Source organism: Pelophylax lessonae, assembly GCF_965119305.1.
Source record: "Pelophylax lessonae genome assembly, chromosome: 5".
NCBI classification, from domain to species: Eukaryota; Metazoa; Chordata; class Amphibia; order Anura; family Ranidae; genus Pelophylax; species Pelophylax lessonae.
The window spans coordinates 94,953,745-94,977,799 of record NC_138772.1 but is presented as its reverse complement, the minus strand read 5'-3'; the positions used below and the strand labels follow the sequence as shown (position 1 = coordinate 94,977,799).

General features: G+C 48.9%; 1 protein-coding gene across 1 annotated transcript in view; it reads right to left on the bottom strand.

The window, feature by feature from the left end:
- PITRM1 (pitrilysin metallopeptidase 1) overlaps positions 1-24,055 on the bottom strand; it is a 134,220-nt gene that overhangs the window by 75,873 nt on the left and 34,292 nt on the right. The window contains exons 8-12 of the mRNA XM_082258265.1: positions 16,271-16,397; positions 15,520-15,608; positions 12,397-12,525; positions 12,194-12,307; positions 10,676-10,772 (exon numbers count right to left, since the gene is read on the bottom strand). Of these exons, the coding sequence (XP_082114391.1) occupies positions 10,676-10,772; positions 12,194-12,307; positions 12,397-12,525; positions 15,520-15,608; positions 16,271-16,397 (556 nt within the window). The remainder of the gene's footprint in view (positions 1-10,675; positions 10,773-12,193; positions 12,308-12,396; positions 12,526-15,519; positions 15,609-16,270; positions 16,398-24,055) is intronic.

Sequence of the window (24,055 nt, the reverse complement as noted above, 5' to 3'; positions counted from 1 at the left end):
CGCGAACAGGTCCACATCTGGAAGACCCCACTTCGCGCACAACGTCTGGAAGACAGCCGGATGGAGAGACCATTCCCCCTGATCCAGGGTCTGGCGACTCAGATAGTCCGCCTGCCAGTTCTCCACTCCCGGAATGTGAACCGCCGTTATCGCCGGGACATGAGTCTCGGCCCAAGACAGAATGTCGGCCACTTCTCGAGCCGCTCGGGCACTCCTGGTGCCCCCTTGGTGGTTGATGTAGGCCACCGCCGTGGCATTGTCCGTCTGCACCCGAACCGGGCAACCCTGCAGCCGGTCCGTCCAGCGATGAAGACAGAGATTTATCGCACGCAATTCCAGAATGTTGATCGGAAGGGAAGACTCCCCCTCCGACCAAGTCCCCTGAGCGGACAGAACGCCCAGAACTCCACCCCAGCCCGACAGGCTGGCATCCGTGGTGATTACCGTCCACGAGATCGGACGAAACGACTTGCCCCCGGACACCAACGGGGACTGGAGCCACCACAGAAGGTTTTCCCTGGTGCGAAGACTCAACGAGATTTGAAGATCCAGAGATTGAGGTCGCCCGTCCCACCTGGACAGGACCTCCGCTTGGAGACCCCGCGTGTGAAACTGTGCGAAAGGAATCGCCTCGAAGGCCGAGACCATCAATCCCAGACATCTCATACACGTCCGCAGAGACGAGTTCGGAACGTCCCTGAGGGACCTGACTTCCTCCCGGAGAGTCCTGAGTTTGTCTTCCGGCAGGAAGACCTTCGCCTGCACCGAGTCCAGTATCATTCCCAGATAGGGGAGACGAACCGACGGACTCAGTGTCGACTTTGGAAAATTTTATCGTCCAACCAAACTCCTGCAGAGTTTGCATTGTGACAGACAGGTCCTCCTCCAGACCCTGTCTGGTCGCAGACCGAACCAGAATGTCGTCCAGATACCCCAGGACAGAAACGCCCTGGGCCCTCAATAATGCCAGAACCGGTGCAAGCACCTTGGTGAAGACCCGCGGAGCCGAGGCGAGGCCAAAGGGCAACGCCACGAACTGGTAGTGATCCTCCGCAATGGCAAATCGAAGGTACCTCTGATGACCCTCGAATATGGGGATGTGAAGGTACGCATCCTTCAAATCGATGGAGGCCATGAATTCCCCCGGAACCAGGGCAGCCACCACCGACCGCAGGGATTCCATGCGGAACTTGCGAACCCGCACAGAGCAGTTCAGAGCCTTCAAGTCCAGAATCGGACGAACCTTGCCCTCCTTTCTGGGCACGGTGAACAGATTGGAATAAAACCCCCGAAACCTGTCCCGATGAGGCACCGGAACCACCACTCCCTGAGCCCTCAGGTCCCGCACCGCCAGGTGCAGGTCCCGCAGGCGCTCTGGAGACAGTTGAAGATTTGAGGGAAAAAATCTGCTCTCCGGCCGAGAGAGAAACTCGATCTTGTAACCAGATCGAACGATTTCCAGAACCCATCTGTCCCGCACACGGGCCAACCAGGGCTGAAGAAAACCGAGCAAGCGTCCCCCCACCCCAAAACTGGGTGAGGGCGCCCCTTCAGGCCGAACTGTTATGGGCTGCAGGTCCGGATTGGCCTGACTTCTGTTTCCCAGACCAGGGCTTCTTCTGAGAGCCTTGACCTTTGAACGGTTTGCCCTTGTAGTGCGGCCGAAAGGCACGAAAGGACCCCTGAGGGGGCCGAAAATTTGCATGCTTCTTCCCAGAAGCCCCCTTAGCCTTGGGGAAATGGGGCAAGAGAGTGCTCTTACCCCCGGTGATCCCCTTAATCAACACATCCAGGGACTCCCCAAAAAGGCGAGACCCATCATAAGGCAGATTGGCTAAGGTCTTACGTGAAGATTGGTCCACCGACCAACATTTTAACCAAACCAGGCGGCGAGACAACACCGCCACGCTGTGCACACGTGCAACCAACGGAATCAGGTCCAGGTCCGCATCACACAGATACATGACACCCTGGCGGATCTGATCCACCATATCCAGGGTCGCCGGCGAGGCCGAATCGGCCACTAGGACGCGCCTAGGCATCTGCGTCCAACTTGCGATCGCCTGGGCCGCCATGAGAGAAGCAAACAGAGCCCTAAGCATAGAACCCGTAACAGAATAAGTATGACGGGCAAGAGACTCCAGTCTCCTATCCGTGGCATCACGGAAAACAGGGGAACCCTCTGCAGGAATCGCAGTGGCTTTGTTCAAAACCGCAATTGCATGATCCACTGGTGGAGGCACACACCACCTTTCATCAGTGGCAGGCGAAAAAGGATAACGCAGCTTGAATTTACTTGGTACCGCAAAAGGTTTGCGCAGATCGCGCCATTGATCCTTAACAGCGCGCTGAAAATCAGCATTGCAGGGAAAAACCTGCGGCGTCCTGCGTTTTCTCTGCGTCCCATAAGCCGCCAAGGCAGCGGGGGGACACACTTCTTCCTGCAAACGCAGCGTTTGCTTAATGGAAGCAATCAACTCATCCATGATTGCAAGCTCTTCAGGCGAGCCAGGGGGAGAATTATCGACCCCCTCAACTTCAGCCTCCACCTCAGACCCCACTAGAGCAAGAGAGGAGCGGGACCCCGATAAGGAGGCCCCTGCCAGAACAGCCCCATCACCTTCACCGTCAGAATCAGAGGAAAGAGCAACTCTGGGCCTTTTAGTAGATTGAGCAGCCACCAGCATTTGCACCTGAGCAGCAAGGCCAGCCACAATAGTGGCTAAATCCCCCCCTGGGGGGGAAACAGCGGTCCCCTGGCTTTCCACCAATACTGTAGGAAATTTGCCCTCCTGAGAATCCATTGCCCCTGTAATGCCAGACAACCAAGGGTTAACTGCCCCTTTTTAGCAAGCGCGGCAAGCGCAGCCCACCGCACCACACTCAAGCACAATGAGACCCCCACAGGGAATATGCAAACTGAACACAGGCAATGGATAGCAAGAACAGAAGGATAAAACCTGAGGAGACCCTCGCCGCTGCTGCTGCCTCGATCGGTGTTCCTGGAAAGAGGAAGTGATGCTGCCAGGGCGCTCTATGTAAGCCTATGGAGGCTACAAGAAAATGGCCGCCATGCATGTAAACCATGCGGCCGGAGCGGGTGTAGGCAAAATGGCGTCGTTTGGCGCCGAAACCGCCGCTCCACAGTGCATTAAAACACACATTACATTCCAATATAAGAATACATGTCAGATCGCCGCAGCGATCGCTGTATATGCCCAAACATGCCAAAAAAACATGCCCCACAGCACACAGCTTCTCACACTGCCCAGTCTGACACACACAGTGTCATACAGCTCCCCCCCCCCCTTGCAGCCCACAGCATGCAGCCGAGAGATAGGGAGACAAGCAGTGTGAATAGAGGCAGGTTACACAGTCCCAGACTGACACCCCCCCAGACAGACAGGTCCCCACATAGATACACTTACCTCACATGGCGTGGGGGACCCGCACAGGCGAACAAGCCGCTGCACATGAGGCAGGGAGAGTCGCAATTCAAGACGCACAAAATGGGGGTTAAGAAACCGCACAGCGTCCAGTGAGGTAGCCACCTCACCAATCATCCCTGCACCGAACAGGGATGGGTCGTTCACTATGCCAGGAGCGTTACCTGGCTGAACGCTCGATGGCAGACTGGGAAGCCACTGACCCACGACCTGCGACCAGGGGGATCAGCCCAAGACCCAGTCCGCATGATCCTCTTCGTCCGAAGAACTAACTAACGCTGACAAAATAACAGCTAATTAAAGGTAGAGAGAAAAACTCAAACAAAATATTAAAAAGAAGAAAGAGTCTGGGACAGAAAGTCCCAGCACAGAGAGAGCCAGCCACTCCTGACAAGCTAGACATTAAAACTGAGATATGGTTGCAGGAAGTAGGAGGGTATTGACTGAGGGGACCACCCCTTGAGGGTGGGATATGTTAAAGCTTTATTGTTAACATATTCTGTTGCCTAGCTACTCCTTCGGAGCAAAGTCTAATACCCCATATGTGACGAATATGAAGAGGCGGCGACTGTCGGAGGATGCAAGAGAAATTCAGTTTTCTCTTACTTCCTCCGACAGTCGCCGCCTCCTCTAAGTCCTCACTGTTGGGATGTCCCAAAGCAGTATAGACATGAGCGGTGGGAGACGCAACCGTAGAAAAGGCAACGCAGTACCCACATCAGAGAAAGGAATCTTACATGCACCGTAAGAGAACCAACTGGGCAACAGAAAACAACAATGCTCAACAGGAGCAACAGCCCAGGAAAGCAAATGCCAACAGCCAGGGACCCAGAGAAAAATTCAAGGGTCCATCATGGCACTGCCGCACTGAGAACTTTGCGGCCAAAAGAAGCATCAGCTGATGCCAGAACGTCTACTTTGTAGAACTTGGAAAAAGTGTGCACCGACGACCAAGTCGCCGCCTTGCACACCTGGGCCACCGAGGCCCGATGCCAATAGGCCCAGGATGCACTCAAAGACCTGGTAGAGTGCGCCTTCACAGGGAAGGGCGGAACCCGTTCCTTCAAGGCGTAAGCCTGCTCAATGGTCTGTCTGATCAATTTGGCAATAGTTGCTGCGGACGCAGCCATGCCCTTCCAAGATCCCTCAGGAAGGACAAAGAGGGAATCCGTCTTTCGAAAGGATTCCGTAGACGACAGGTAAACCCTGATCGCCCTGACAACTTCCAAGGAATGCAACGCAATCTCCTTTGGATGTTTTGGCTTCGTACAAAGCGAAGGCAGGACAATGTCCTCATTAAGGTGAAATTCAGAGATCACCTTGGGAAGGAAGGATGGGGGTGGTCTCAAAACCACCTTATCCTTGTGAATGATCAAGTAAGGGGAGCGGCAAGACAACGCCGCCAGCTCCGACACCCTGCGAGCTGAAGTGATCGCCACTAGAAAAGCAACCTTTTTTGACAGCAGAGGCAACGATATCTCCCTGATATTTTCAAAGGGAGCACGCTGCAACGCGGACAGAACCAAGTTCAAGTCCCATGGAGGTAAAGGCTCCTTCCTGGGAGGAGCCAGATGTCGCACACCTTGAATGAAGGTGCGCACCAAGGAATGAGACGCCACAGGGCGTTGGAAAAGAACAGCCAGTGCAGACACCTGGCCCTTTCTCGTGGCCAGCGCCAGGTGCTGATCCACTCCAGACTGGAGGAAAGCCAAAATTCTCGACACCGAGTAAGAACGAGGGGAGAACCCCCTGGACTCACACCAGGTGAAATAGACTTTCCAGGTATGGTAATAGATCTTACCAGAGGAGGATTTCCTAGCCTTGATTAGGGTAGGGATGACCTCAGGGGATAGACCCTTGTCCTTCAAGACCTGGGTCTCAACAGCCAGGCCGTTAAAGCCAGCGACTGTGAAGCAGGATGGAAGATCGGACCTTGAGACAGGAGATCTTCCCGCAGAGGCAGACGCCACGGAGGCGCCACTGCCAGGTGAACAACGTCGGCGTACCAGGACCGGTGAGGCCAGTCCGGCGCCACCAGAATCACCATGTGTGGTTCCGAGACCAATCTGCGGAGGAACCTGGATAGTAACTGAATCGGAGGAAAGGCGTACATCAGACGATACTGATGCCAAGGGGCCACCAACGCATCCGAGGCGTCCGCCAACGGATCGCGCGCTCTTGCCACGAACCTTCCCACCTTTCGATGGATTTAGCCGGGATGCGAACAGAGCCACGTCTGGGGATCCCCACCTCGCACACAGCATCTGAAAGACCTCCGGGTGCAGGGACCATTCCCCCTGGTCCAGGGTCTGGCGGCTCAGATAGTCGGCCAGCCAATTTTCCACACCCGGAATGTGAACTGCCGAGATCGCCGGGACATGAGTCTCGGCCCAAGACAGAATATCGGTCACCTCCCGGGCCGCTTGAGCACTTCTGGTGCCGCCCTGGTGGTTGATGTAAGCCACCGCGGTAGCATTGTCCGTCTGTACGCGAACAGGCAGGCCCTGGAGACGGCCCGACCACTGGAAGAGACAGTTTTATCGCTCGTAGTTCCAGCACATTTATCGGGAGGGAGGATTCCTCCACCGACCAAGTGCCCTGGGCAGACAGGTTGCCCAGGACTCCGCCCCAGCCCGACAGGCTGGCGTCCGTGGTAACCACTGTCCACACCAACGGGCGGAAGGACTTGCCTTCCGCCACCGACGGGGACTGGATCCACCACAGAAGAGCCAATCTGGTCTGGCGACTCAAGGAGACATCCAGATCCAAGGACTGAGGAAGTCTGTCCCACCTGGCCAGGATCTCCGTCTGGAGAGCCCGCGTGTGGAACTGGGCAAAGGGAATCGCCTCGAAGGCCGACACCATCAACCCCAGGCCCCGCATACAGGTCATGAGTGACGAGGACGGATTGTCCCTGAGGGACCTGATTTCGTCCCGCAAAGTCCGGAGCTTGTCCTCCGGCAAGAATACCTTTGCCTGAGCAGAGTCCAGAACCATTCCCAGATAGGGAAGGCGAAGCGACGGAGACAACGCTGATTTTTGAACGTTGATGGTCCATCCGAACTCCTGGAGCGTCTGTACCGTGATGGACAGATCGCACACAAGGTCCTGACTGGCACACGATCTCAGAAGCAGATCGTCCAGGTACCCCAGGACCGCAATGCCCTGGGCCCGCAGCAGGCCCAGGACCGGTGCCAACACCTTGTTAAACACCCTGGGTGCCGAAGCGAGACCGAACGGTAACGCCACAAACTGGTGGTGGTCCTCTGCGATAGCGAACCGAAGGTACCGCTGATGACCCTCGAAAATGGGGATGTGCAGGTACGCATCCTTCAGATCTATCGAAGCCAGGAATTCTCCTGGACTCAAGGAGGCCACTACCGAACGGAGAGACTCCATTCTAAACTTCCGAACACGCACTAAGCGGTTCAGCGCTTTCAGGTCCAGAATAGGACGCACTTTGCCCTCCTTCCTGGGCACAGTGAACAGATTCGAATAAAATCCCCCGAAACCTGTCCCGATGAGGCACCGGGACAATCACCCCCTGAGCAAGCATGTCCTGCACCGCTTGATGCAAGTCCTGCAGACGCCCCGGAAGCAGATGGAGATTGGAGGGAAAGAATCTGTCCGCCAGCCTGGAAAGGAATTCGATCTTGTAACCTGATCGAACGATTTCCTGGACCCACCTGTCCGAAATCCGGAGCAGCCAAGGCTGGAGGAAACCGCGCAAATGTCCCCCCACCCCTGAAATGTGTGAGGGCGCCCCTTCAGGCAGAGGCGGATTGTCCCGCCGAGCCGGCATTGCCGGCCTTCTGCTTACCCGCCCAGGGTTTCTTCTGGTTGCCCTGGGCCTTAAAGGGCTTGCCCTTGGATTGGTTCCGAAAGGCACAAAAGGACCCCTGATTGGATCTAGGCGCAGAACCCCGCTTGCCTCGGAAAGACTTGTTCTTCGGGTTCTGGGGCAGCATAGTGCTCTTGCCCCCCGTGACGCCTTTTACCAGGGTATCCAACGCCTCGCCAAAAAGGCGAGAGCCAGCATAGGGAAAGTCAGCAACTGTTTTCCGTGAGGACTAGTCGGCCGACCAGCTCTTCAGCCATATCAGTCGCCGGTTAAGTACCGCGACACTCGAGAGGCGAGCCACCAAGGGGGCTTAAGGCTGCATCACACAAATACATGACTCCTTGGTGGATCTGATCCACCATTTCCAGTCGAGCAGGCGGCACGTCATCAGACACGAGATTGCTTCTAAGCATCTTAGTCCAATCAGCCACCGCCTGAGCCACCAGAACGGACACGAAAACGGGTTTGAGCAACGAACCCGCCACCGTATACGAATGGCGGGCAAGAGACTCCAACCGCCGGTCCGTGGGATCCCCGGAAAACCGGGGTATCCTCAGTAGGAACCAAGGTAGCCTTGTTCAGCACGGCCAGAGTGTGATCTACCTGTGGAGGCACACACCATCGCGATTCCGTAGCCGGCGCAAAAGGATAAAGCAATTTGAACCGACTAGGTACCAGGAATGGACGTTTTAACGTGCGCCACATTTCATTAACAGTGTAATGAAATTCAGCTGGGCAGGGAAAAACCTGCGCAGACTTGCGGGTCCTGTGCGTCCCAAACGAGGACACAACGCCCGGAGGACAGGGCTCATCCACTAAATGCAAGGTTTCCTTAACAGAAACAATTAACTCATCCATGGTCGCCCGTTCTTCAGGTGATCCAGGGGAGGATGTATCAACACCCTCCATTTCAGCCTCCCTCTCAGACCCCGGGGGGTCTAAGGATGAGCGGGACCCTGAAAAGGGCACGCTCGCAGCAGCAGCAGCAATATCCCCATCTGAATCAGAAGAGAGAGACAACCTGGGCCTCTTTCTCGCAGCCCGTTCAGACATCAGTATTTCCATATTTGCCACCAAAGTCGCAACTACAGCAGCCAGATCAGGTCGCAGCGGGGCCACAGGAGAACTGGGGCCCCCCACTAAAGCTAGAGGAAACTTGCTTTCCTGAGAATCCATGGCTCAAGTTATCAAAAAAACAAACTACAGTGCAAAAAACAGTGTACTGTCCCCTTAAATAGCACTGCGGAGTGCGCAGCCCACCGCCACTGTCACAGCTATGAAAGACCCCCAAAAGGAGAAAAGAAACTGAGCCAGAAGCAATATACAGAGGGAGATTGAGAGAGATAACCTGCAGAGCCCGCAGAGTGTTGCTACCAGTGTCCTTGCTGCTGATGGAAAAGGAAGTGCTGCTGGAGAGGGCTGGACTATAAGCCAGACCCCAGGGAAAATGGCTGCCCCATAGGGATGCATTGGAGGCTACGCCAAAATGGCCGCAGACATGCGGCCGAACCAATCATTCCACCGCCCACAAAAAGGCGGCGTATGGCGCCAAAATGACAAGCATGATCGCCCTAGAGGAGCTATACATGTGTGCCCACAGTAAAGATGGCAGACCGCGCGAAAATGCACCGCTGCGGTCGCTGCACAAGCACAAACGTCTGCACCCCCAACATGCACCTAAAGGTGACACAGGGACAGGGACCCCAAGGCAACATACAGATCTGCACAAAAGCGAACCCCACAGGGATCGCACAGGGAGTCACACAGGCACAGACACGGGAAACATACAGCAACACAGACTGTCACCCCAAACAGAAGCCCCACACAGAAAAGTACTTACCTGTACCAGATGGCGTGGGGAGCCTCTATGCACGGAAAACCTCTGTCCTCATCTGACAGGGAGTGCCGTGAGCCAGGGACACGACGCTGCAGCACCGCAGACGAGTCCTGTGAGGTAGCCACCTCACGACTGCATCCCTGCAGCGAACAGGGATGGGTCGTTTGTAATGCCAGGGCGAACCATAGCTGAACGCTCGAAGGCGGGCTGGGGGTCCATCTGACCCTTGTGCTCTGGAGAACCAGGGCGGCCAGTCCGAATCCCAGCACCGCATGATCCATCTTCATCCGAAGAGAAGACTAACACTAGAAGCTGACAAAATAAACAGCTAGTAAAGTAAGAGAAAAAAACTGACATTTTCAAAGAAAATCCAATAAAAGATTAGGAAGGCTGAGACTGAAGCCCCAGCACAAGGTAAGCCTGACTATTCCTGACGCTAGGCAAATTAAAACTGAGTTGGGAGTAGTGATGCAGGGGGGGTATTGACCGGATGGGACAGCCCCCATGGGTGTGTATATGCTAATGCCTTTTGTCTTTGGACTAAGTCTATATGCCTAGCTATTCCTACGGATAGGAAGACAATACCCAACAGTGAGGACATAGAGGAGGCGGCGACTGTCGAAGGACGCAAGAGAAACAGCTATTATGGTCTTTATAAAAAAAAAAAAATTCTTAAAAAAAAAAAAAATTATATCTGTTATTCTCAGAGTGGATTAGATATTTTGTTCCCCAACCATACAGCTGGTTATGTATATTTACAACTAGACAATATGCTAATTCCCTTGACAAAGTCTGTTCAGATGAGACGTCGGTCGGGGTAAGGTGGAGCAAATGCTGACACCAGCAGCGTATGCATTTGGATTTTTTGCATGTAACAAGAGATTCTATTTGGAAGTAGCTTTTCGTCTTTTAAACTATACATTTTAAATGATATCACACTATCGGAGGTCTCTCTCTCCTTGCTTAAAGCGGAGTTCCACCCTGAAAATATTTTTCTAACGGCGCCTTACTTTATTTTTTGATTTCTTATGTCTTATGTGTTTCACTTTTAAAAAAGGGACAGCAGTTAGTGGGTTTATTCATTTTTACAGGTTGGGGCCTTAAAAGGGTTTACATTTAACCTATCAAAACCATAAATCAATTAGCCAACTAATCGCTAATCATTCGTTGCAGCCCTATAATGATACTGCAATATACTTCTAGTTTACACAACGCAAAGCCTGTACTTGCATACAGATCTTGGTGATCCACCTAAATCAGCCAAATCATATTAAAAATAACGCGTTCATGTGCATTTTCCCCCGATATGCAATTTGGATACTGGTACACCCTCAGTTTCCAAAACTTTGTCTCTAAGGACTGGTTCACACCAGATGCAGTCCTGTGTGTTTTTAATCTGCATCAAAAATGCACGCACAGTGTTTTCCATGGAATCAAATGGCCTAGTTTACACCAGAGCTGTGAATTTCAATACAGTCAACAAAAGTAGAACATGCTGCATATACACATGCAAAAAAAAAAAAAAAAAAAAAAAAAAAAAAAAAAACTTACATTAGCTATCTTCATCCCAAAGCCTGCTGTTTGATTCTTCATCTCGATTTCCACGCTGTGGAGAACAGCTTCAATTCTTTCAGGCTCAAACCCCTTCCTATAAAACAAAGTATTGAAGAAGTCAGGCCACCAGCCAGACCACTGAGAGTCCCTATATTTTTTTTTGCACAAATTCAACAAGTGCCTTTAATGGTGCTTTAGAGAAACCTTGCTGTTTACTTCAGGGAGTAGTAGCAGATATTTTGAAGACTCCAGAAAAGGGTCCATCTCCTTAAAGCTTGCTCTCACACTTGCGTTTTCCGGACTGGATCAATGCAGGTCACTGCTGGAGCACATAGGAAACACTTGTTTCTTTGTGTCCAGTTCACACCGCAACATAGTTCACAAATGCATTAAGCCAGGGGGTCAGGAACCTTTTGGCTGAGAGAGCCACGAACACCACATATTTTCAAATGTAATTCCGTGAGAGCCATACACTATATTTCAGGGGTCGGGAACCTTTAAGTAAAGCAGTGACGAATTGCAAAAAATGGCCTGGTCATTAAAGGGGGGGTAAAACCTTTCAGGGCTGAAGTGGTTAAAGGAGCTGAAGTATTAAAGTTGACTTCACCTGTTCACACTAGTGCGATTTGCAGGGCACGACAATGGAAAGGAGAAATGACCTTTAGCGTAAACAGAAAGTGGATGTGTAGCCCATATGTGCCAAAATGTCAATGTCTGGGGAAATGTTCCACTTTATATACAGCTGCAGGCCTGCAGCACTTCTTCAGTGAGGGTATTGGGAGCCTCTATAAACTGCGAATAAAAGATAAAAAAGAAGGTGCAGGCTAGCTCATATTTTTTTTGCTTTCTGTGCTTCCCTGTCTCAACTTAGTAATTGCAAATACTCGTTCTCAAAGAGTATTTGCAATTACTTGAGACAGGGGAAGCACAGAATGCAAAATATTTACACTGACGAGTCTGACTGACTGACCTGTCGCTTCAGGACCTCCCTCTGCTCTACGCTGAGCCCGCGCTGCCGCCTGGAGAAGAGGGAGGTGGCCGGTGGAGTCAAATAGGAGCGGAGGAGGAATCGGACCATTGCCCTCGCTCTCCCGCTGTCACGTGACGTCACTGACGTCATGTGACATCACTGGTTGCTAGACGCCAAGCGGCATACTAGCAACCAGTGTGGCCGCAGTGCTCAGGCATGGACTCGACTCGGGGCTAATAATGATATACTCATAGCAGGAGACCCTATTTGTCTGCGACCCAGATGCAGCCATCAAAAAAGCCACGTCTGGCTCGCGAGCCATAGGTTCCAGACCCCTACATTAAGCAGTGCCCTGTAGGAAAATGCAGACATAGTATTTTTTGTATTTGGTGGTCAGACTTTGGTCCACCAAGCACTGTTTGATTATTGAGAAAGGAAGAAATACTCTGTGTTGCAGCATTAAATGATCCCAAATAAGCCAGTTCCCCCCCCCCCCCCCCCCCCGTTTCATCATTCTTTACAACAAAACCTTATAAAACACTTACTGCACAACCTCTTCAATGGTTTTAGCAATGGTTTCTTTCACAGTGTTTACATCCGCTTCAGCTACTCCTTGTAATCCAAAGGTGAAATATGTATCTTTAGTGGATCGGTTTAATCTAAAAATCAAGAAAAGAAGGAAACCTTACATTTAAAATTTGTTCCCAACACGCAGCTAATTACACTTATAAATGACTGATGTGCTTACCCAGCATCTGGAGACATAGCTGTCCCAAGCTTGGCTTCCAGTAAGGCTTTGTAGAAAGGGGAATTTGGTCCTTCAACCATCAAGATAGACAGAAGGCCCAAAGTAAAGACTTCAAAAACGTCTGTAATGCTGGAGCACATAATACATTCCATTTTTAAGTTAAAAATTCCCATTATTGCATAAGTTACACATTCTATATATCACACATAGTATACTATAACCAATTCCTTCCAAAAATTTTAATTTTTATTTTTTTCAATTAAGTTATAGTAGTTCAAGGAATGAATCCTTTTCACTTTATAGAACAAAGTGGTAAAAAAAAAAAAAAAAAAATGAATGTGCCAAAAAAGCAGCACTTGCAGTGATGTAGATCTTGAGATATAAATAATTTTGATATTATATATAAAATGACATAAATTCATATACAGTATAAACCATAAAGTGTAATGGTGCTAAATACAAAATTTAATCACAGATATGAGCATAAAGTGCTATTGTGCTAAATACGAAAATAATTGAATGCAGTATTATTTAAAAAGTGCTCAAATGTAGGTGCAAATAATAATGATCAATGTCCACAATATAAAAATATGACCCAAATAATCAGTCCCTTTTTCCAAGTGCAACCGTGTTCAATAAGGTGCTGATGCCAAAAAGTGCTAATGCCAGAGGTGCTGATGTGCTCCACAAGGTGGAAGGTGCCTCAATTCCCCCTACGGCAATCCACTCACCAGAGCCTATATATAAATGAGCCTTGGAATTATATGGACCAGTATTCCTCCAGACAGGAAACCCAGTAAATCTCTCTCCAGTGTCACTCAATGAAGAAATAAGCCAACATAGTGAAGCCCGCAAAAAAAGTTTTATTTAATGTAAGGTTAAAAATACTCACAAGGAATATGAGATAATGGGCATGTAATTAATAAAAAAAACACATTAAACCGCAATCACAGCTCCTTCCTGGAACACAGCCGGCATGCGTTCCACGGGATCCAGGAAGTGACGTCTTGTGGTAGCCGTTTGCCGGAAGTGCGTTGATGCGTTTCACCCGCCTACAAGGGGCGTTATCACTAATAACGCCCCTTGTAGGTCGGCGAAACGCGTTGACGCAGTTCCGGCGAACGGCTACCACAAGACGTTTTACTTCCTGGATCCCGTGGAACGCATGCCGGCTGTGTTCCAGGAAGGACCTGTGATTGCGGTTTAATGTGTTTTTTTTATTAATTACATGCCCATTATCTCATATTCCTTGTGAGTATTTTTAAACCTTACATTAAATAAAACTTTTTTTGCGGGCTTCACTATGTTAGCTTATTTCTTCATTGAGTGACACTGGAGAGAGATTTACTGGGTTTCCTGTCTGGAGGAATACTGGTCCATATAATTCCAAGGCTCATTTATGCATAGGCTCTGGTGAGTGGATTGCCTTAGGGGGAATTGAGGCACCTTCCACCTTGTGGAGCACCACAGCACCTTTGGCATTAACACTTTTTGGCATCAGCACCTTATTGAGCACGGTTTCACTTGGAAAAAGGGACTGATTATTTGGGTCATATTGTTGTATTGTGGACATTGATCATTGTTATTATTTGCACCTTTCTGCGCCTACATTTGAGCACTTTTTGAATAATAATACTGCATTAAATTATTTTCGTATTTAGCACAATAGCACTTAATGCACATATCTGTGATATGTACACATATACATATACACTATAATATATATATATTATATACACACACATATACATGTATACACACACACAGCTCTTAACTTTTTAACGAAATACGTTTTAATCCAAGTGTAGCAGCAAGTCAATGAAACCCCTGGGATATTGATCTGGAATGTTAAAGAGGAAGTAAACCCTCCTCTGCAACTTTTACCTATAGGTAAGCCTATGATAAAGCTTACCTATAGGTACTGTAAATATCTCCTAAACATGCACCGTTTAGGAGATATTTACCTTAAATGCAGCCAGTGACATCACTGGCGCATGCGCTCTGAAGGAACGGCCGCTGGTGCCTGCCTTTCCTTCAGAGCCCTGTGCCATGACCGTCGGCTCCCGAGCGCAATGCGCGGGAGTGACGTAATCGCGGGTCCGACCAATCAGATGGCCGGATGCCGCGATCCTGGAAGACGGGTGATTGATCATGTCGCCCGTCACACAGGTAAGCGGGCGGCACGGCGGGGGCTCGTTCTAAGGTAAGTATTTCATAATGAGCTAGTATGCGATGCATATTAGCACATTGTGTTTCTCTTTCAGGTTGGAAAAAAAATAAAACATTTTAATGAGTTTAACAACGCACTCTGCTACTTAAAGAGGTTGTAATCAGTTTCAGCTGCTTTGATGTTAATGAAATAACAATAGTTGCACTAGATGGGCAATAATCAGACAACCTCCAAAAAAAAGAAATGGTTTTACAGGTAGAGGCTACTGACATTTTTTTCCCTACTCATCACACAAGACGATGTTGCACAGAGTAAACAGATACTCAATATGTCACGCTCTAAAAATGTGCATGCCTATTGAATGGCGAACAATTCTGACACATTACATTTATCCATGGGCTACATTTTAAAAGCCTTATATACAACTTACTAGCTTAGCGCTCGTGGACTGATACTAGAATTATTGCTCTCATTCTGATGGTCTCCTGTTGTGTGATCACTGTTTACATACATGTTTGGGACTTGCGTGCGCGGTAATTTTTGCGAGTTCCCTCTTTGTAGCTATAGTCAGCCGGCGCGACTGTCCCAGCAGCCCCAGGCTCCCGAGTGGGACGCGAGAGCTTGAAAACAGCAGCATGTGGCGGAGGGGTCCCCCCATCTGCTGGTTTTAGAAGGTATTGGGCCTCTGGGCTTGGCAGTCTTTCACAGCAAACTGCATTTCCATGATATCAGGGACATGCCAGGATGCCATGATCCTGATATCAACACCACTTCCCAAAGATTTTATAATATATATTACACATACACATTTATACACGCACTCATTAGGAAGTGGTTAAGGTTTATATCTTCTGTCTGTCTGGAGTTCAGCTTTCAAGCAATACGTGATTTCTCATATTGAAAATGTTTGAGCAGTTTTAGCCAAATTTTCCAGTTAGGATTTGGATACTTACTCAGCTGTCAGAAAGCCAATGCTGAGCATGGTCTGTCTGGATGGATCTGGTGCAAAAGTGTCTACAGCACAGGTGATCTGATATTCTCTCTGTAAAAAGACAGGTCATTTTAATATTCTGTTTCTAAGCAAACTGTAAATATAGTGGCACTTAATAAAGAGTAGCACTTAAAGAGGTTGTAAACCTCAGAAATTAAAAAAAAAAAAAAAAAACAAACACCTGAAAGACAAACACATAATGAGCTAGTATGCATTGCATACTAGCTTATTATTAAATACTTACCTTAGAACGAAGCTCCGCAGTGCAGATCGCTCACCTCCCTCACGGGGGACATGTTCGGTCACTCTTCTTTCTGCTTTGCAGCATCCGGCCATCTGATTGGCTGGAGCCCTGGTGACTTTCACGGCACTTGGCTCTGAAGGAACGGCACGAGCGGCCGTTCCTTCAGAGCGCATGCGCCAGTGATGTCACTGGCTGCATGCAAGCTAAATATCTCCTAAAAACGGTAGATGTTTAGAAGATATTTACATGTTTAGGAGATATTTACAGTACCTATAGGTAAACCTTATCATAGGCTTACCTATAGGTACAAGTTGCAGAGGAGGGTTTACTTCCTCTTTAACTTTACATGATTTGCACCAAGGCTCACAGCACCAAAAAAAAAAAAAAAAAAATGGAATACGATCTTTCCATAAATCCAGTTATCAGAACACAACATATTTTGATAGTAGTTCTCCAAGAAAACACTAACCGGTTTATCCCAGTGCTTCTGTGCAGGGACCTCAGTATGGGGGTCTATGCTCTTAAACTTGACCAAGGCCTCTTTAACGATTTGTTCTAAATGCCCCTCCAAGGGGAAATCACCATAGGTAAGGAACCTGGAAAATGAATACACATTTATTATTATGAATGAATTCTGCTTCAATAATTCTGGTAATACAATGTAAAAATAGGCAAAAAAAAAAAAAAAAAAAAAAAAGAAGAAGAATATAGAGTTATAGTTGATACAGGTCCTAAACAGCCATATTTCCATTTTGCCACAGTCCATGGGGAACTTTTTGGGCCATTGATTTACTTGCACTGAGATTGCCATTTTACCTATATCAAGCAAATTCCTTGTGATCCGGCAGCATGGGTGACTTCCTGTCTCCTGCTAGGAAAAATAATCAAATTGGACTCGGAGGGCTCTCAGCCATTCAAAGGAAGCCTTGTATTGTTATCAATGCACACAAGTCTTCTGCTGATTGGCCGAGTTAGAGAGGCAGGCAGATGTCATGATTTTTACCTCAGCCAATCAGCAGAAACATTTTGCTCTTTGAAAAATACAAGACATCCACTGGATGGTTGAGAAGCACTCGGCCTGACTATTTTATTCCAAAAGCAGACTTGAAGTCACCTGTAATGCTGCAGAACGCAGGATTGGATATGGCATGTAGCTGATGTTACTGCAGTATAATACACTGACAGCGGCAGAAAATCTTGGATAGAACATTTCTCTCTGTATGTATGTATGTACACACACACACACACACACTTTTTTTGCATTTTGTTTTTCCCTCTCTGCAAGGAAAGAAAGATACAATGTATCTCTCCCCTCCATTCACAGAGAAAGAAAACATGGGGGAGGGGGGGGGGGGTGGGCATCACAGTGACTGATCACTGTGGTAGCCAATCAGAGGTTTTCAGAGAGTTCCAGATCAAGATATTAATATGTGCGGTGAGCTCCCAGCACAAAAAAGGAGATACGCAAATATCTGGCCCCACAGAAAAAAAGCCCAGTCTAGTGGGGCTGCATATTTGTGTGAGGTTGGCATCAAGGGGTTAAAGTGCTTACTCTGATTTCAGTGAATACGATGAGCTTCTCAGTGTGTCTTTTAAGCCACAGTAAGTCAGATAGAGACCGCTTCAAAAGCGCCTCTAGACTGACACCCACCCATCCAAGCATTTTATATTTGCATAACTCCTCCCAAGAGCCAACCCTCTTCTTGTATCAGGACAGAGTGCTCTTGGGAAGTGTACTATGTACAGCACTCTGCTGCCCCCTACCACCAGCTATGATCTGCTACACTGCATAGAGCAGCGCAGAGACTCAGTGATGAAATCAGAAAATATTTATTTTAAATAGTCGTCGGCATGTTGATGAGGGGGAAAGGAGGTAGAAGGAATGGCAAAATAAAACAAATTAAACTTCAGCATCAAGATAACGAATCAATAAAGAGAACCTATTGGCTCCTAAAAACTTGACCACACCCTGGAAACCAGCATGCAGCTTAACCCAACAAAGTGGAAGCTCCTACTGGGAGCTCATAAGAGCTTGACTTGCTGCAGGAGATGTTGCAACATAAAGAATCATAAATTCAAATCCCTGCCCATGTAGTTGGCAGTTACAGGATTGAGAAGCACTGTTTTCACAAAAGAGTGAAAACGGAGGTGCAATATTTGCAGTCGTCCCAGAGGTATAAAACAGGGTCAGGTTATACGGTCATTATCAATGAAAGCAGCGCTTTGCAGAATTCTTTAAGCATTTACAGTTTTTCTAAAAATCCTGAATATAAAATGTGAGGAAGTCGCACAGGTAAGAATTCTGCCACTCTAATTTGCTGGAGTAAAATTGGAAACAAGTTGCATTCCTACAGACACGTGTTTGTTTTCCCCAATACCATCCATTGACCCCCTTTCTGACATTTTTATCCAGCTTTTCTCTTACTGATCAACCCAACATTTTATTCTTCTTTGGCTCGGCTGTTTGATTTTTTTTTCTCTCTACATGTAAAAAACACACAAGCAGAGAGGTAAAAATAGTCCTTTTCATTCGCACGGCACTACCCAAACATAATAGATGACCAGTTATGATAAACACATACATGGAGGAGAGGAAGCATCTGACAGATACATGAAATGATGTTAGGATTTCTTAGTTGAGACAATGACTGCCACATTTTATAAGCTGCTGGACAGATAATCCTTATTATTGTAAGCTCCAACCTTTTCAGTAGCGATGTACACAGAGAATACAATGCAGCCAATGACACGAGTATAGCAAATTGAAAGACAATGGGGTTGATTTACTAAAGGCAAATAGTCTTGTCTCATCTGAGAGGAACATGCAAGGAAAATAAAAAACAGCAGCATTTTTGCTTGCACATGATTGGATGATAGAAAGCAGTGTCAATTTGAGGGGTGGGAAGAACACAACATTAGATAAAATTCCCAACAAGGGATGAACATAGCCAAGCAGATAAACCAGGAACAACTGGATAAAATACAGTACCAGGATAAAATACACCCTCAAGAGGCAGGAGCCTCTGCAACCACAGCCAGCAAAACTTTGCGGCCGAACGCAGCATCCGAAGATGCAAGGACATCCACCTTATAAAACTTTGTGAATGTGTGTACAGAAGACTACGTAGCCGCCTTGAACACTTGAACAATTGATGCCTGATGACGGAAGGCCCAGGAGGCACTAAGTGCCCTCGTAGAATGCGCCTTGACAGGGAAAGGAGGAACCTGACCCTTAATAGAATAGGCCTGCATCACTGTCTGTCTGATCCATCTATAAATGGCCGCAGCAGATGCGGCCTGCCCCTTATGGGGTCCATCCGTGAGGACAAACAAAGAATCGGATTTACGAATCAACTCAGTCGCCGCCAGATACACTCTGATCAAACCACATCTAAGTAATTAGGGCAATTTCTTTAGGATGTTTCGGCTTAGGACATAAAGACGTCAACACAATCGTCGTAACACCAGTTTGTCCTGGGAACCGCCAGGTAAAAGTGACCGACAGGACAATGCAGCCAGAGACAGAAGATCCTCTCTGAGGAAAGTTCCAAGGAGCGTCGGCTACCAGCCTTACTAGGCCTGCGTACCAAGACTGGTGAGGCCAGTCTGGTGCCACCAGAATGACAGGAATGCCTTCTACCTCGATTCTGCGTAGCAGTCTCGACAGACGTTGTATTGGAGGAAAAGCGTAAATCAGACGATATTGACTCCAAGGGACCATCAGGGCGTCTGCGGCCAGAGGATTCCGGGAGCTTGATAGGAACCTCTGCAACAGGTCCACATCGGGAGTCCCCCACCAGAGATACAGTTGATGAAACACCTCCGGATGGAGAGACCATTCTCCCTGATCCAACATCTGCCGACTGAGGTAGTCCGCCTACCAATTCTCTACCCCCGGAATGTGCACCGTAGAATTCCGGTTACTTCCAGGGCCAGCAGGGCACTTCCTGTGCCCCCTTGATTGTCATACAGCCGTGGCATTGTCCGATTGTACCCTTACCAGGCACCCCTGCAGGCGATCCCTCCAACGGGAAAGACAAAGCTTGATTGCCCAAATCTCCAAGATGTTGATCAGCAGACTGGACTCCTCCCGAGTCCAAACTCCTTGAGCAGAGTAAACGCCCAAGACTCCTCCCCACACAGACAGGCTGGCATCTGTGGAAACCACAGGGTGTGAAAGGACTTCCCTAGATGAAGCGCCGGAGAGTGGAGCCAGCAGGTCAGAGACCCACGTACCCCGGCTCAACAGGATCAGATTTTCCAGCAACTGTGGATCCTGTTGGACCCTTGTTCCATTTCGTAAGAATCTCCTTTTTCAGAGGTCTGGTATGGAACGGAGCAAACAGAACCGCTTCAAAAAAGGTGGAAACCATCAGGCCCAGCACTTGCATGCAAGTCCTGAAAGACGACCAACGGTTGGACAACAGAAGCCGAAACGCATCTTGCAACTTCAGAAGTTTCGCCTGTGGAAAAAACACCCAGGCCGAGGCTGAATCCAGCGTCAGGCCCAGGTAGTCCAACTTCGTGGATGGAGTCAGAGCCGATTTTTAGAAATTCAGTGTCCAGCCGAACTCTTGTAGAGTTTGCACAGTAATGTCCAAATCAACTTCTAGAGCCAATGAAGACACTGCACGCAGAATTAGATTGTCTAGGTATGCCAACACTGCGATGCCCTTCTGCCTGTGCAAGGCCAACAACGGGACCAACACTTTCGTGAACAACCGAGGAGCTGGAGGCGAGGCCAAAGGGTAAAGCCACAAATTGATAGTGCTCCTTGCCCACTGCAAATCGAAGAAAACTCTGGTGCCCGACACATATTGGGATATGAAGGTAAGCGTCCTTGATATCGATATAGGCCAGAAAATCCCCTTGATGAAGGAATGCCACTACCGTGTGAATAGACTCCATCTGAAATTTCTGAACCCGCACAAAGTGGTTCAGAGCCTTGAGGTCCAAGATCGGGCAGACCTTGCCTTCCTTCCTGGGAACAGTAAACAGATTTGAATAAAAGCCTTGAAAATGTTAAACCGCAGTTCAACCCCTCTTTGCTAGGTCAAAATCCTAGCCACCGAAAAAAAAGGCGAGGATGCACCTTCAGCCATTCACACCATGAGATGTACGATTTTCATGTACGATGATGGATCTTGCTGGAGGTTGATTTTCTAGCCTTTTTACAGTGTAGGAATCACTGAGTCAGAAATATCCCTATCCTTCAATACTTGGCTTTCAACAGCCACGCCGTTAAAGCAGGATGGAAGATCGGTCCTTGAGACAGCAGATCTTCCCTGAGAGGAAGTCTCCAAGGAGCATTAGCCACCAACCTTACTAGATCTGCGTACCAAGACGGGCGAGGCCAGTCTGGTGCCACCAGAATCACTGGAATCCCTTCCACCTCTATTCTGCACAGAGGCCTCAGCAGGAGTTTCAGTGGAGGGAATGCATAGATCAGCCGATATTGACCCCAAGAAGCCACCAGTTCGTCTGTGGCATTGGCCAGAGGATCCCAAGACCTTGCTACAAACCTCTGTACCCTCTTGTGGAGTCGAGAGGCTAACAGGTCGACGTCAGATGTCCCCCACCAGATCCACAGCAGGTGAAACACCTCCGGTTGCAGGGACTATTCCCCGTGATCCAACACCTGACGACTCAAGAGTTATCTGCCTGCCAGTTCTCCAGTCCTGAGATATGCACGGCAGAAAGGGCAGGAACAAAATTTTCTGCCCATTTCAGGATCTCGGCCACCTCCCAGGCTGCCAAGACACTCTTGGTGCCCCCTTGATGATTGACTTGAGCCACGGCCGTGGCATTGTCCGATTTAATCCAAACTGGACAACCCTGCAGACAATTTCTCCAGTGACTCAGGCAAAGCTTTATCGCTCAGAGTTCCAGACTATTGATCGGTAGTCTGGACTCTTCCACGGTCCAGGACCCCTGGACACAGCTTCCCAAGCACTCCTCCCCAGCCGGAAAGGCAAGCATCTGTGGTTCCCACGGTCCAAAACAATGGGAGAAAGGACTTGCCCTGGCGTAGGGCCAACAAGCGAACCAACCACAAAAGAGCACTCTTTGTGCTGTGACTCAACCAAATCATAGTGTGCCAAGGATTTTGGATCTTTGTTCCACTTGACAAGAATTTCCCTTTGTAAGGGTGTCGTGTGGAACTGAGCAAATGGAACCGCCTTGAAGGTCGGCACCATCAGGCCTAAGGCTCGCATGCAAGTCCACAGAGAAGACAGGTTGCTGGATAACAGCAAACGAATCACCCTCTGCAACTTTTGCAGCTTCTCCAGGGGAAGAAACACCCTCGTGGAAGCAGAGTCCAGAGTCAGGCCCAGATAGTCCAGTTTTGAAGATGATACCAGAGCAGATTTTTTAAAATTGATGTACCAACCAAACTCTTGCAGAATCCGTACAGTGACTGTCAAGTCGCCCAACAGGACTGAATGCGAGTCTGCTCTTAAAGAGGAGATCGTCCAGGTACCCAAGTACCGAAATCCCCCGTTGTCGCAGTAATGCCAATACCGGAGCCAACACTTTGGTGAAGACCCTGAGAACGGAGGCGAGACCAAAGTGTAACACCACAAATTGATAATGCTCCTCTCCCACAGCGAAGCAAAGAAAAAGCTGGTGTCCAGCATACATAGAAATGTGTAGATATGCATCCTTAATATCGATAGAGGCCAGTCTCCTTGGTGTAGGGGACGCTACTACCGTGCGAATGGACGCCATTTGAAACTTCTGTACCCGCACAAATCGGTTCAGAGCCTTGAGGTCCAGGAGTGGACGCACTTTGCCTTCTTTCCTGGGAACAGTGAACAGGTTTGAATAGAACCCCTGAAAGCATTCCCGAGGGGGAACCGGCACAATCACCCCTTGCGACAGCAGATCTTGTACCGCCTCTAATAGATCCCTTAACCGATCTGGAGATAGACATAGATTGGACGCGAAGAATCTGTCCGACGGTCGAGCCCTGAATTTGATCTTGTAATTCGATCAGATCAGTTTGGGGACCCATTTGTCCTGAATCAAGGAGGTCCATGGTTCTGGAAAGAAGCGAAGATGCCCCCCACCCCAGTTACGAGTGAGGGCATCCCTTTATGCAGACGGGGATTTATCTGTAGATCTGGATTGGCTTGATCTTGGCTTACCTGACCATGTCTTCTTGGAACCCTCAGAAGACCTAAATGGCTTTGATCCTTTCTCCTGCGTGCAGGAGGCACGAAAAGGCCGCCTGTGGGCTGTAAAATAAGGCCCCCCTCTATTACGTGGTGACTTGCCCTTGGAGGATTGAGGAAGAAGAGTACTCTTCCCACCTGTAAGACCTTTGATCAGTTCATCCAATGGGGATCCAAACAAACGGTCCCTCGTAAAGGGAGCTCTGATAGAGCCTTTTTTGAAGCCTGATCCGCAGACCAGCTTTTTACCCACACCATGTTTCTAATAGCTACCCCCATCCCGGATACTCTGGCTACAAGAGGGGCCGCATCAAGCTACGCATCACATATAAATAGTAGGGCTTGGACCATTTGGTCTGTTCACTCTGCCAGGCCCGGAGGGACCTGTTCTGTTTCTAGGTCGCTTTTTGGTGGGACACACTGGGACACCAGAGTGATCACGAAGATCGGTTTAAGTATTGCACCCGCTATCACAAGTAAGTGGCGGAACAGACTCAATCTGTCTATTCACAGCGTCTGTAAAGACCGGGGACTCCCCCCACCGGGACCACAGTAGATTTGTTCAGTCTGGAGACCGGATGGTCCACCTTCGATGGAACGGTCCATTTTGCAAATACAGCATCCGCGAATAAATAGCGTTTCTTAAAATGCTTCAGCACCACTAACATCTGCTTGAGGCGCCCCCATTGGAAAACCTTGCCCGACTTCTGGGATTTGCGAGTGCCAAATGACACCTGCGTCATTGACACTGCAGAATCATCCGCCATTTTTAGAGTTTCCCGCACTGACACCAAGTGCCTCCACCAGCGCATTTTCCCACGTGGCTGCAGATGAGGATACGTCGTCCTCGCCATCTGAGTGTGATGACGCAGAACCCTCAGGGTGACATGCGTCCGCGGCGGCCACATCTACCTCAGAATCTGAGGATACAGGAGAGGCAGGGCGCTTTTTACTAGTGGTATTTTTTAAAACCAAATTTTCCAAAACCGCCGGTAAAGCAGACAGGGGTTGCAACCCGGAGGTTCCCGCAACCGCAAGGAGGGGATCTGTAGGTGAAATTTGTTCCTGGGACTCCATAT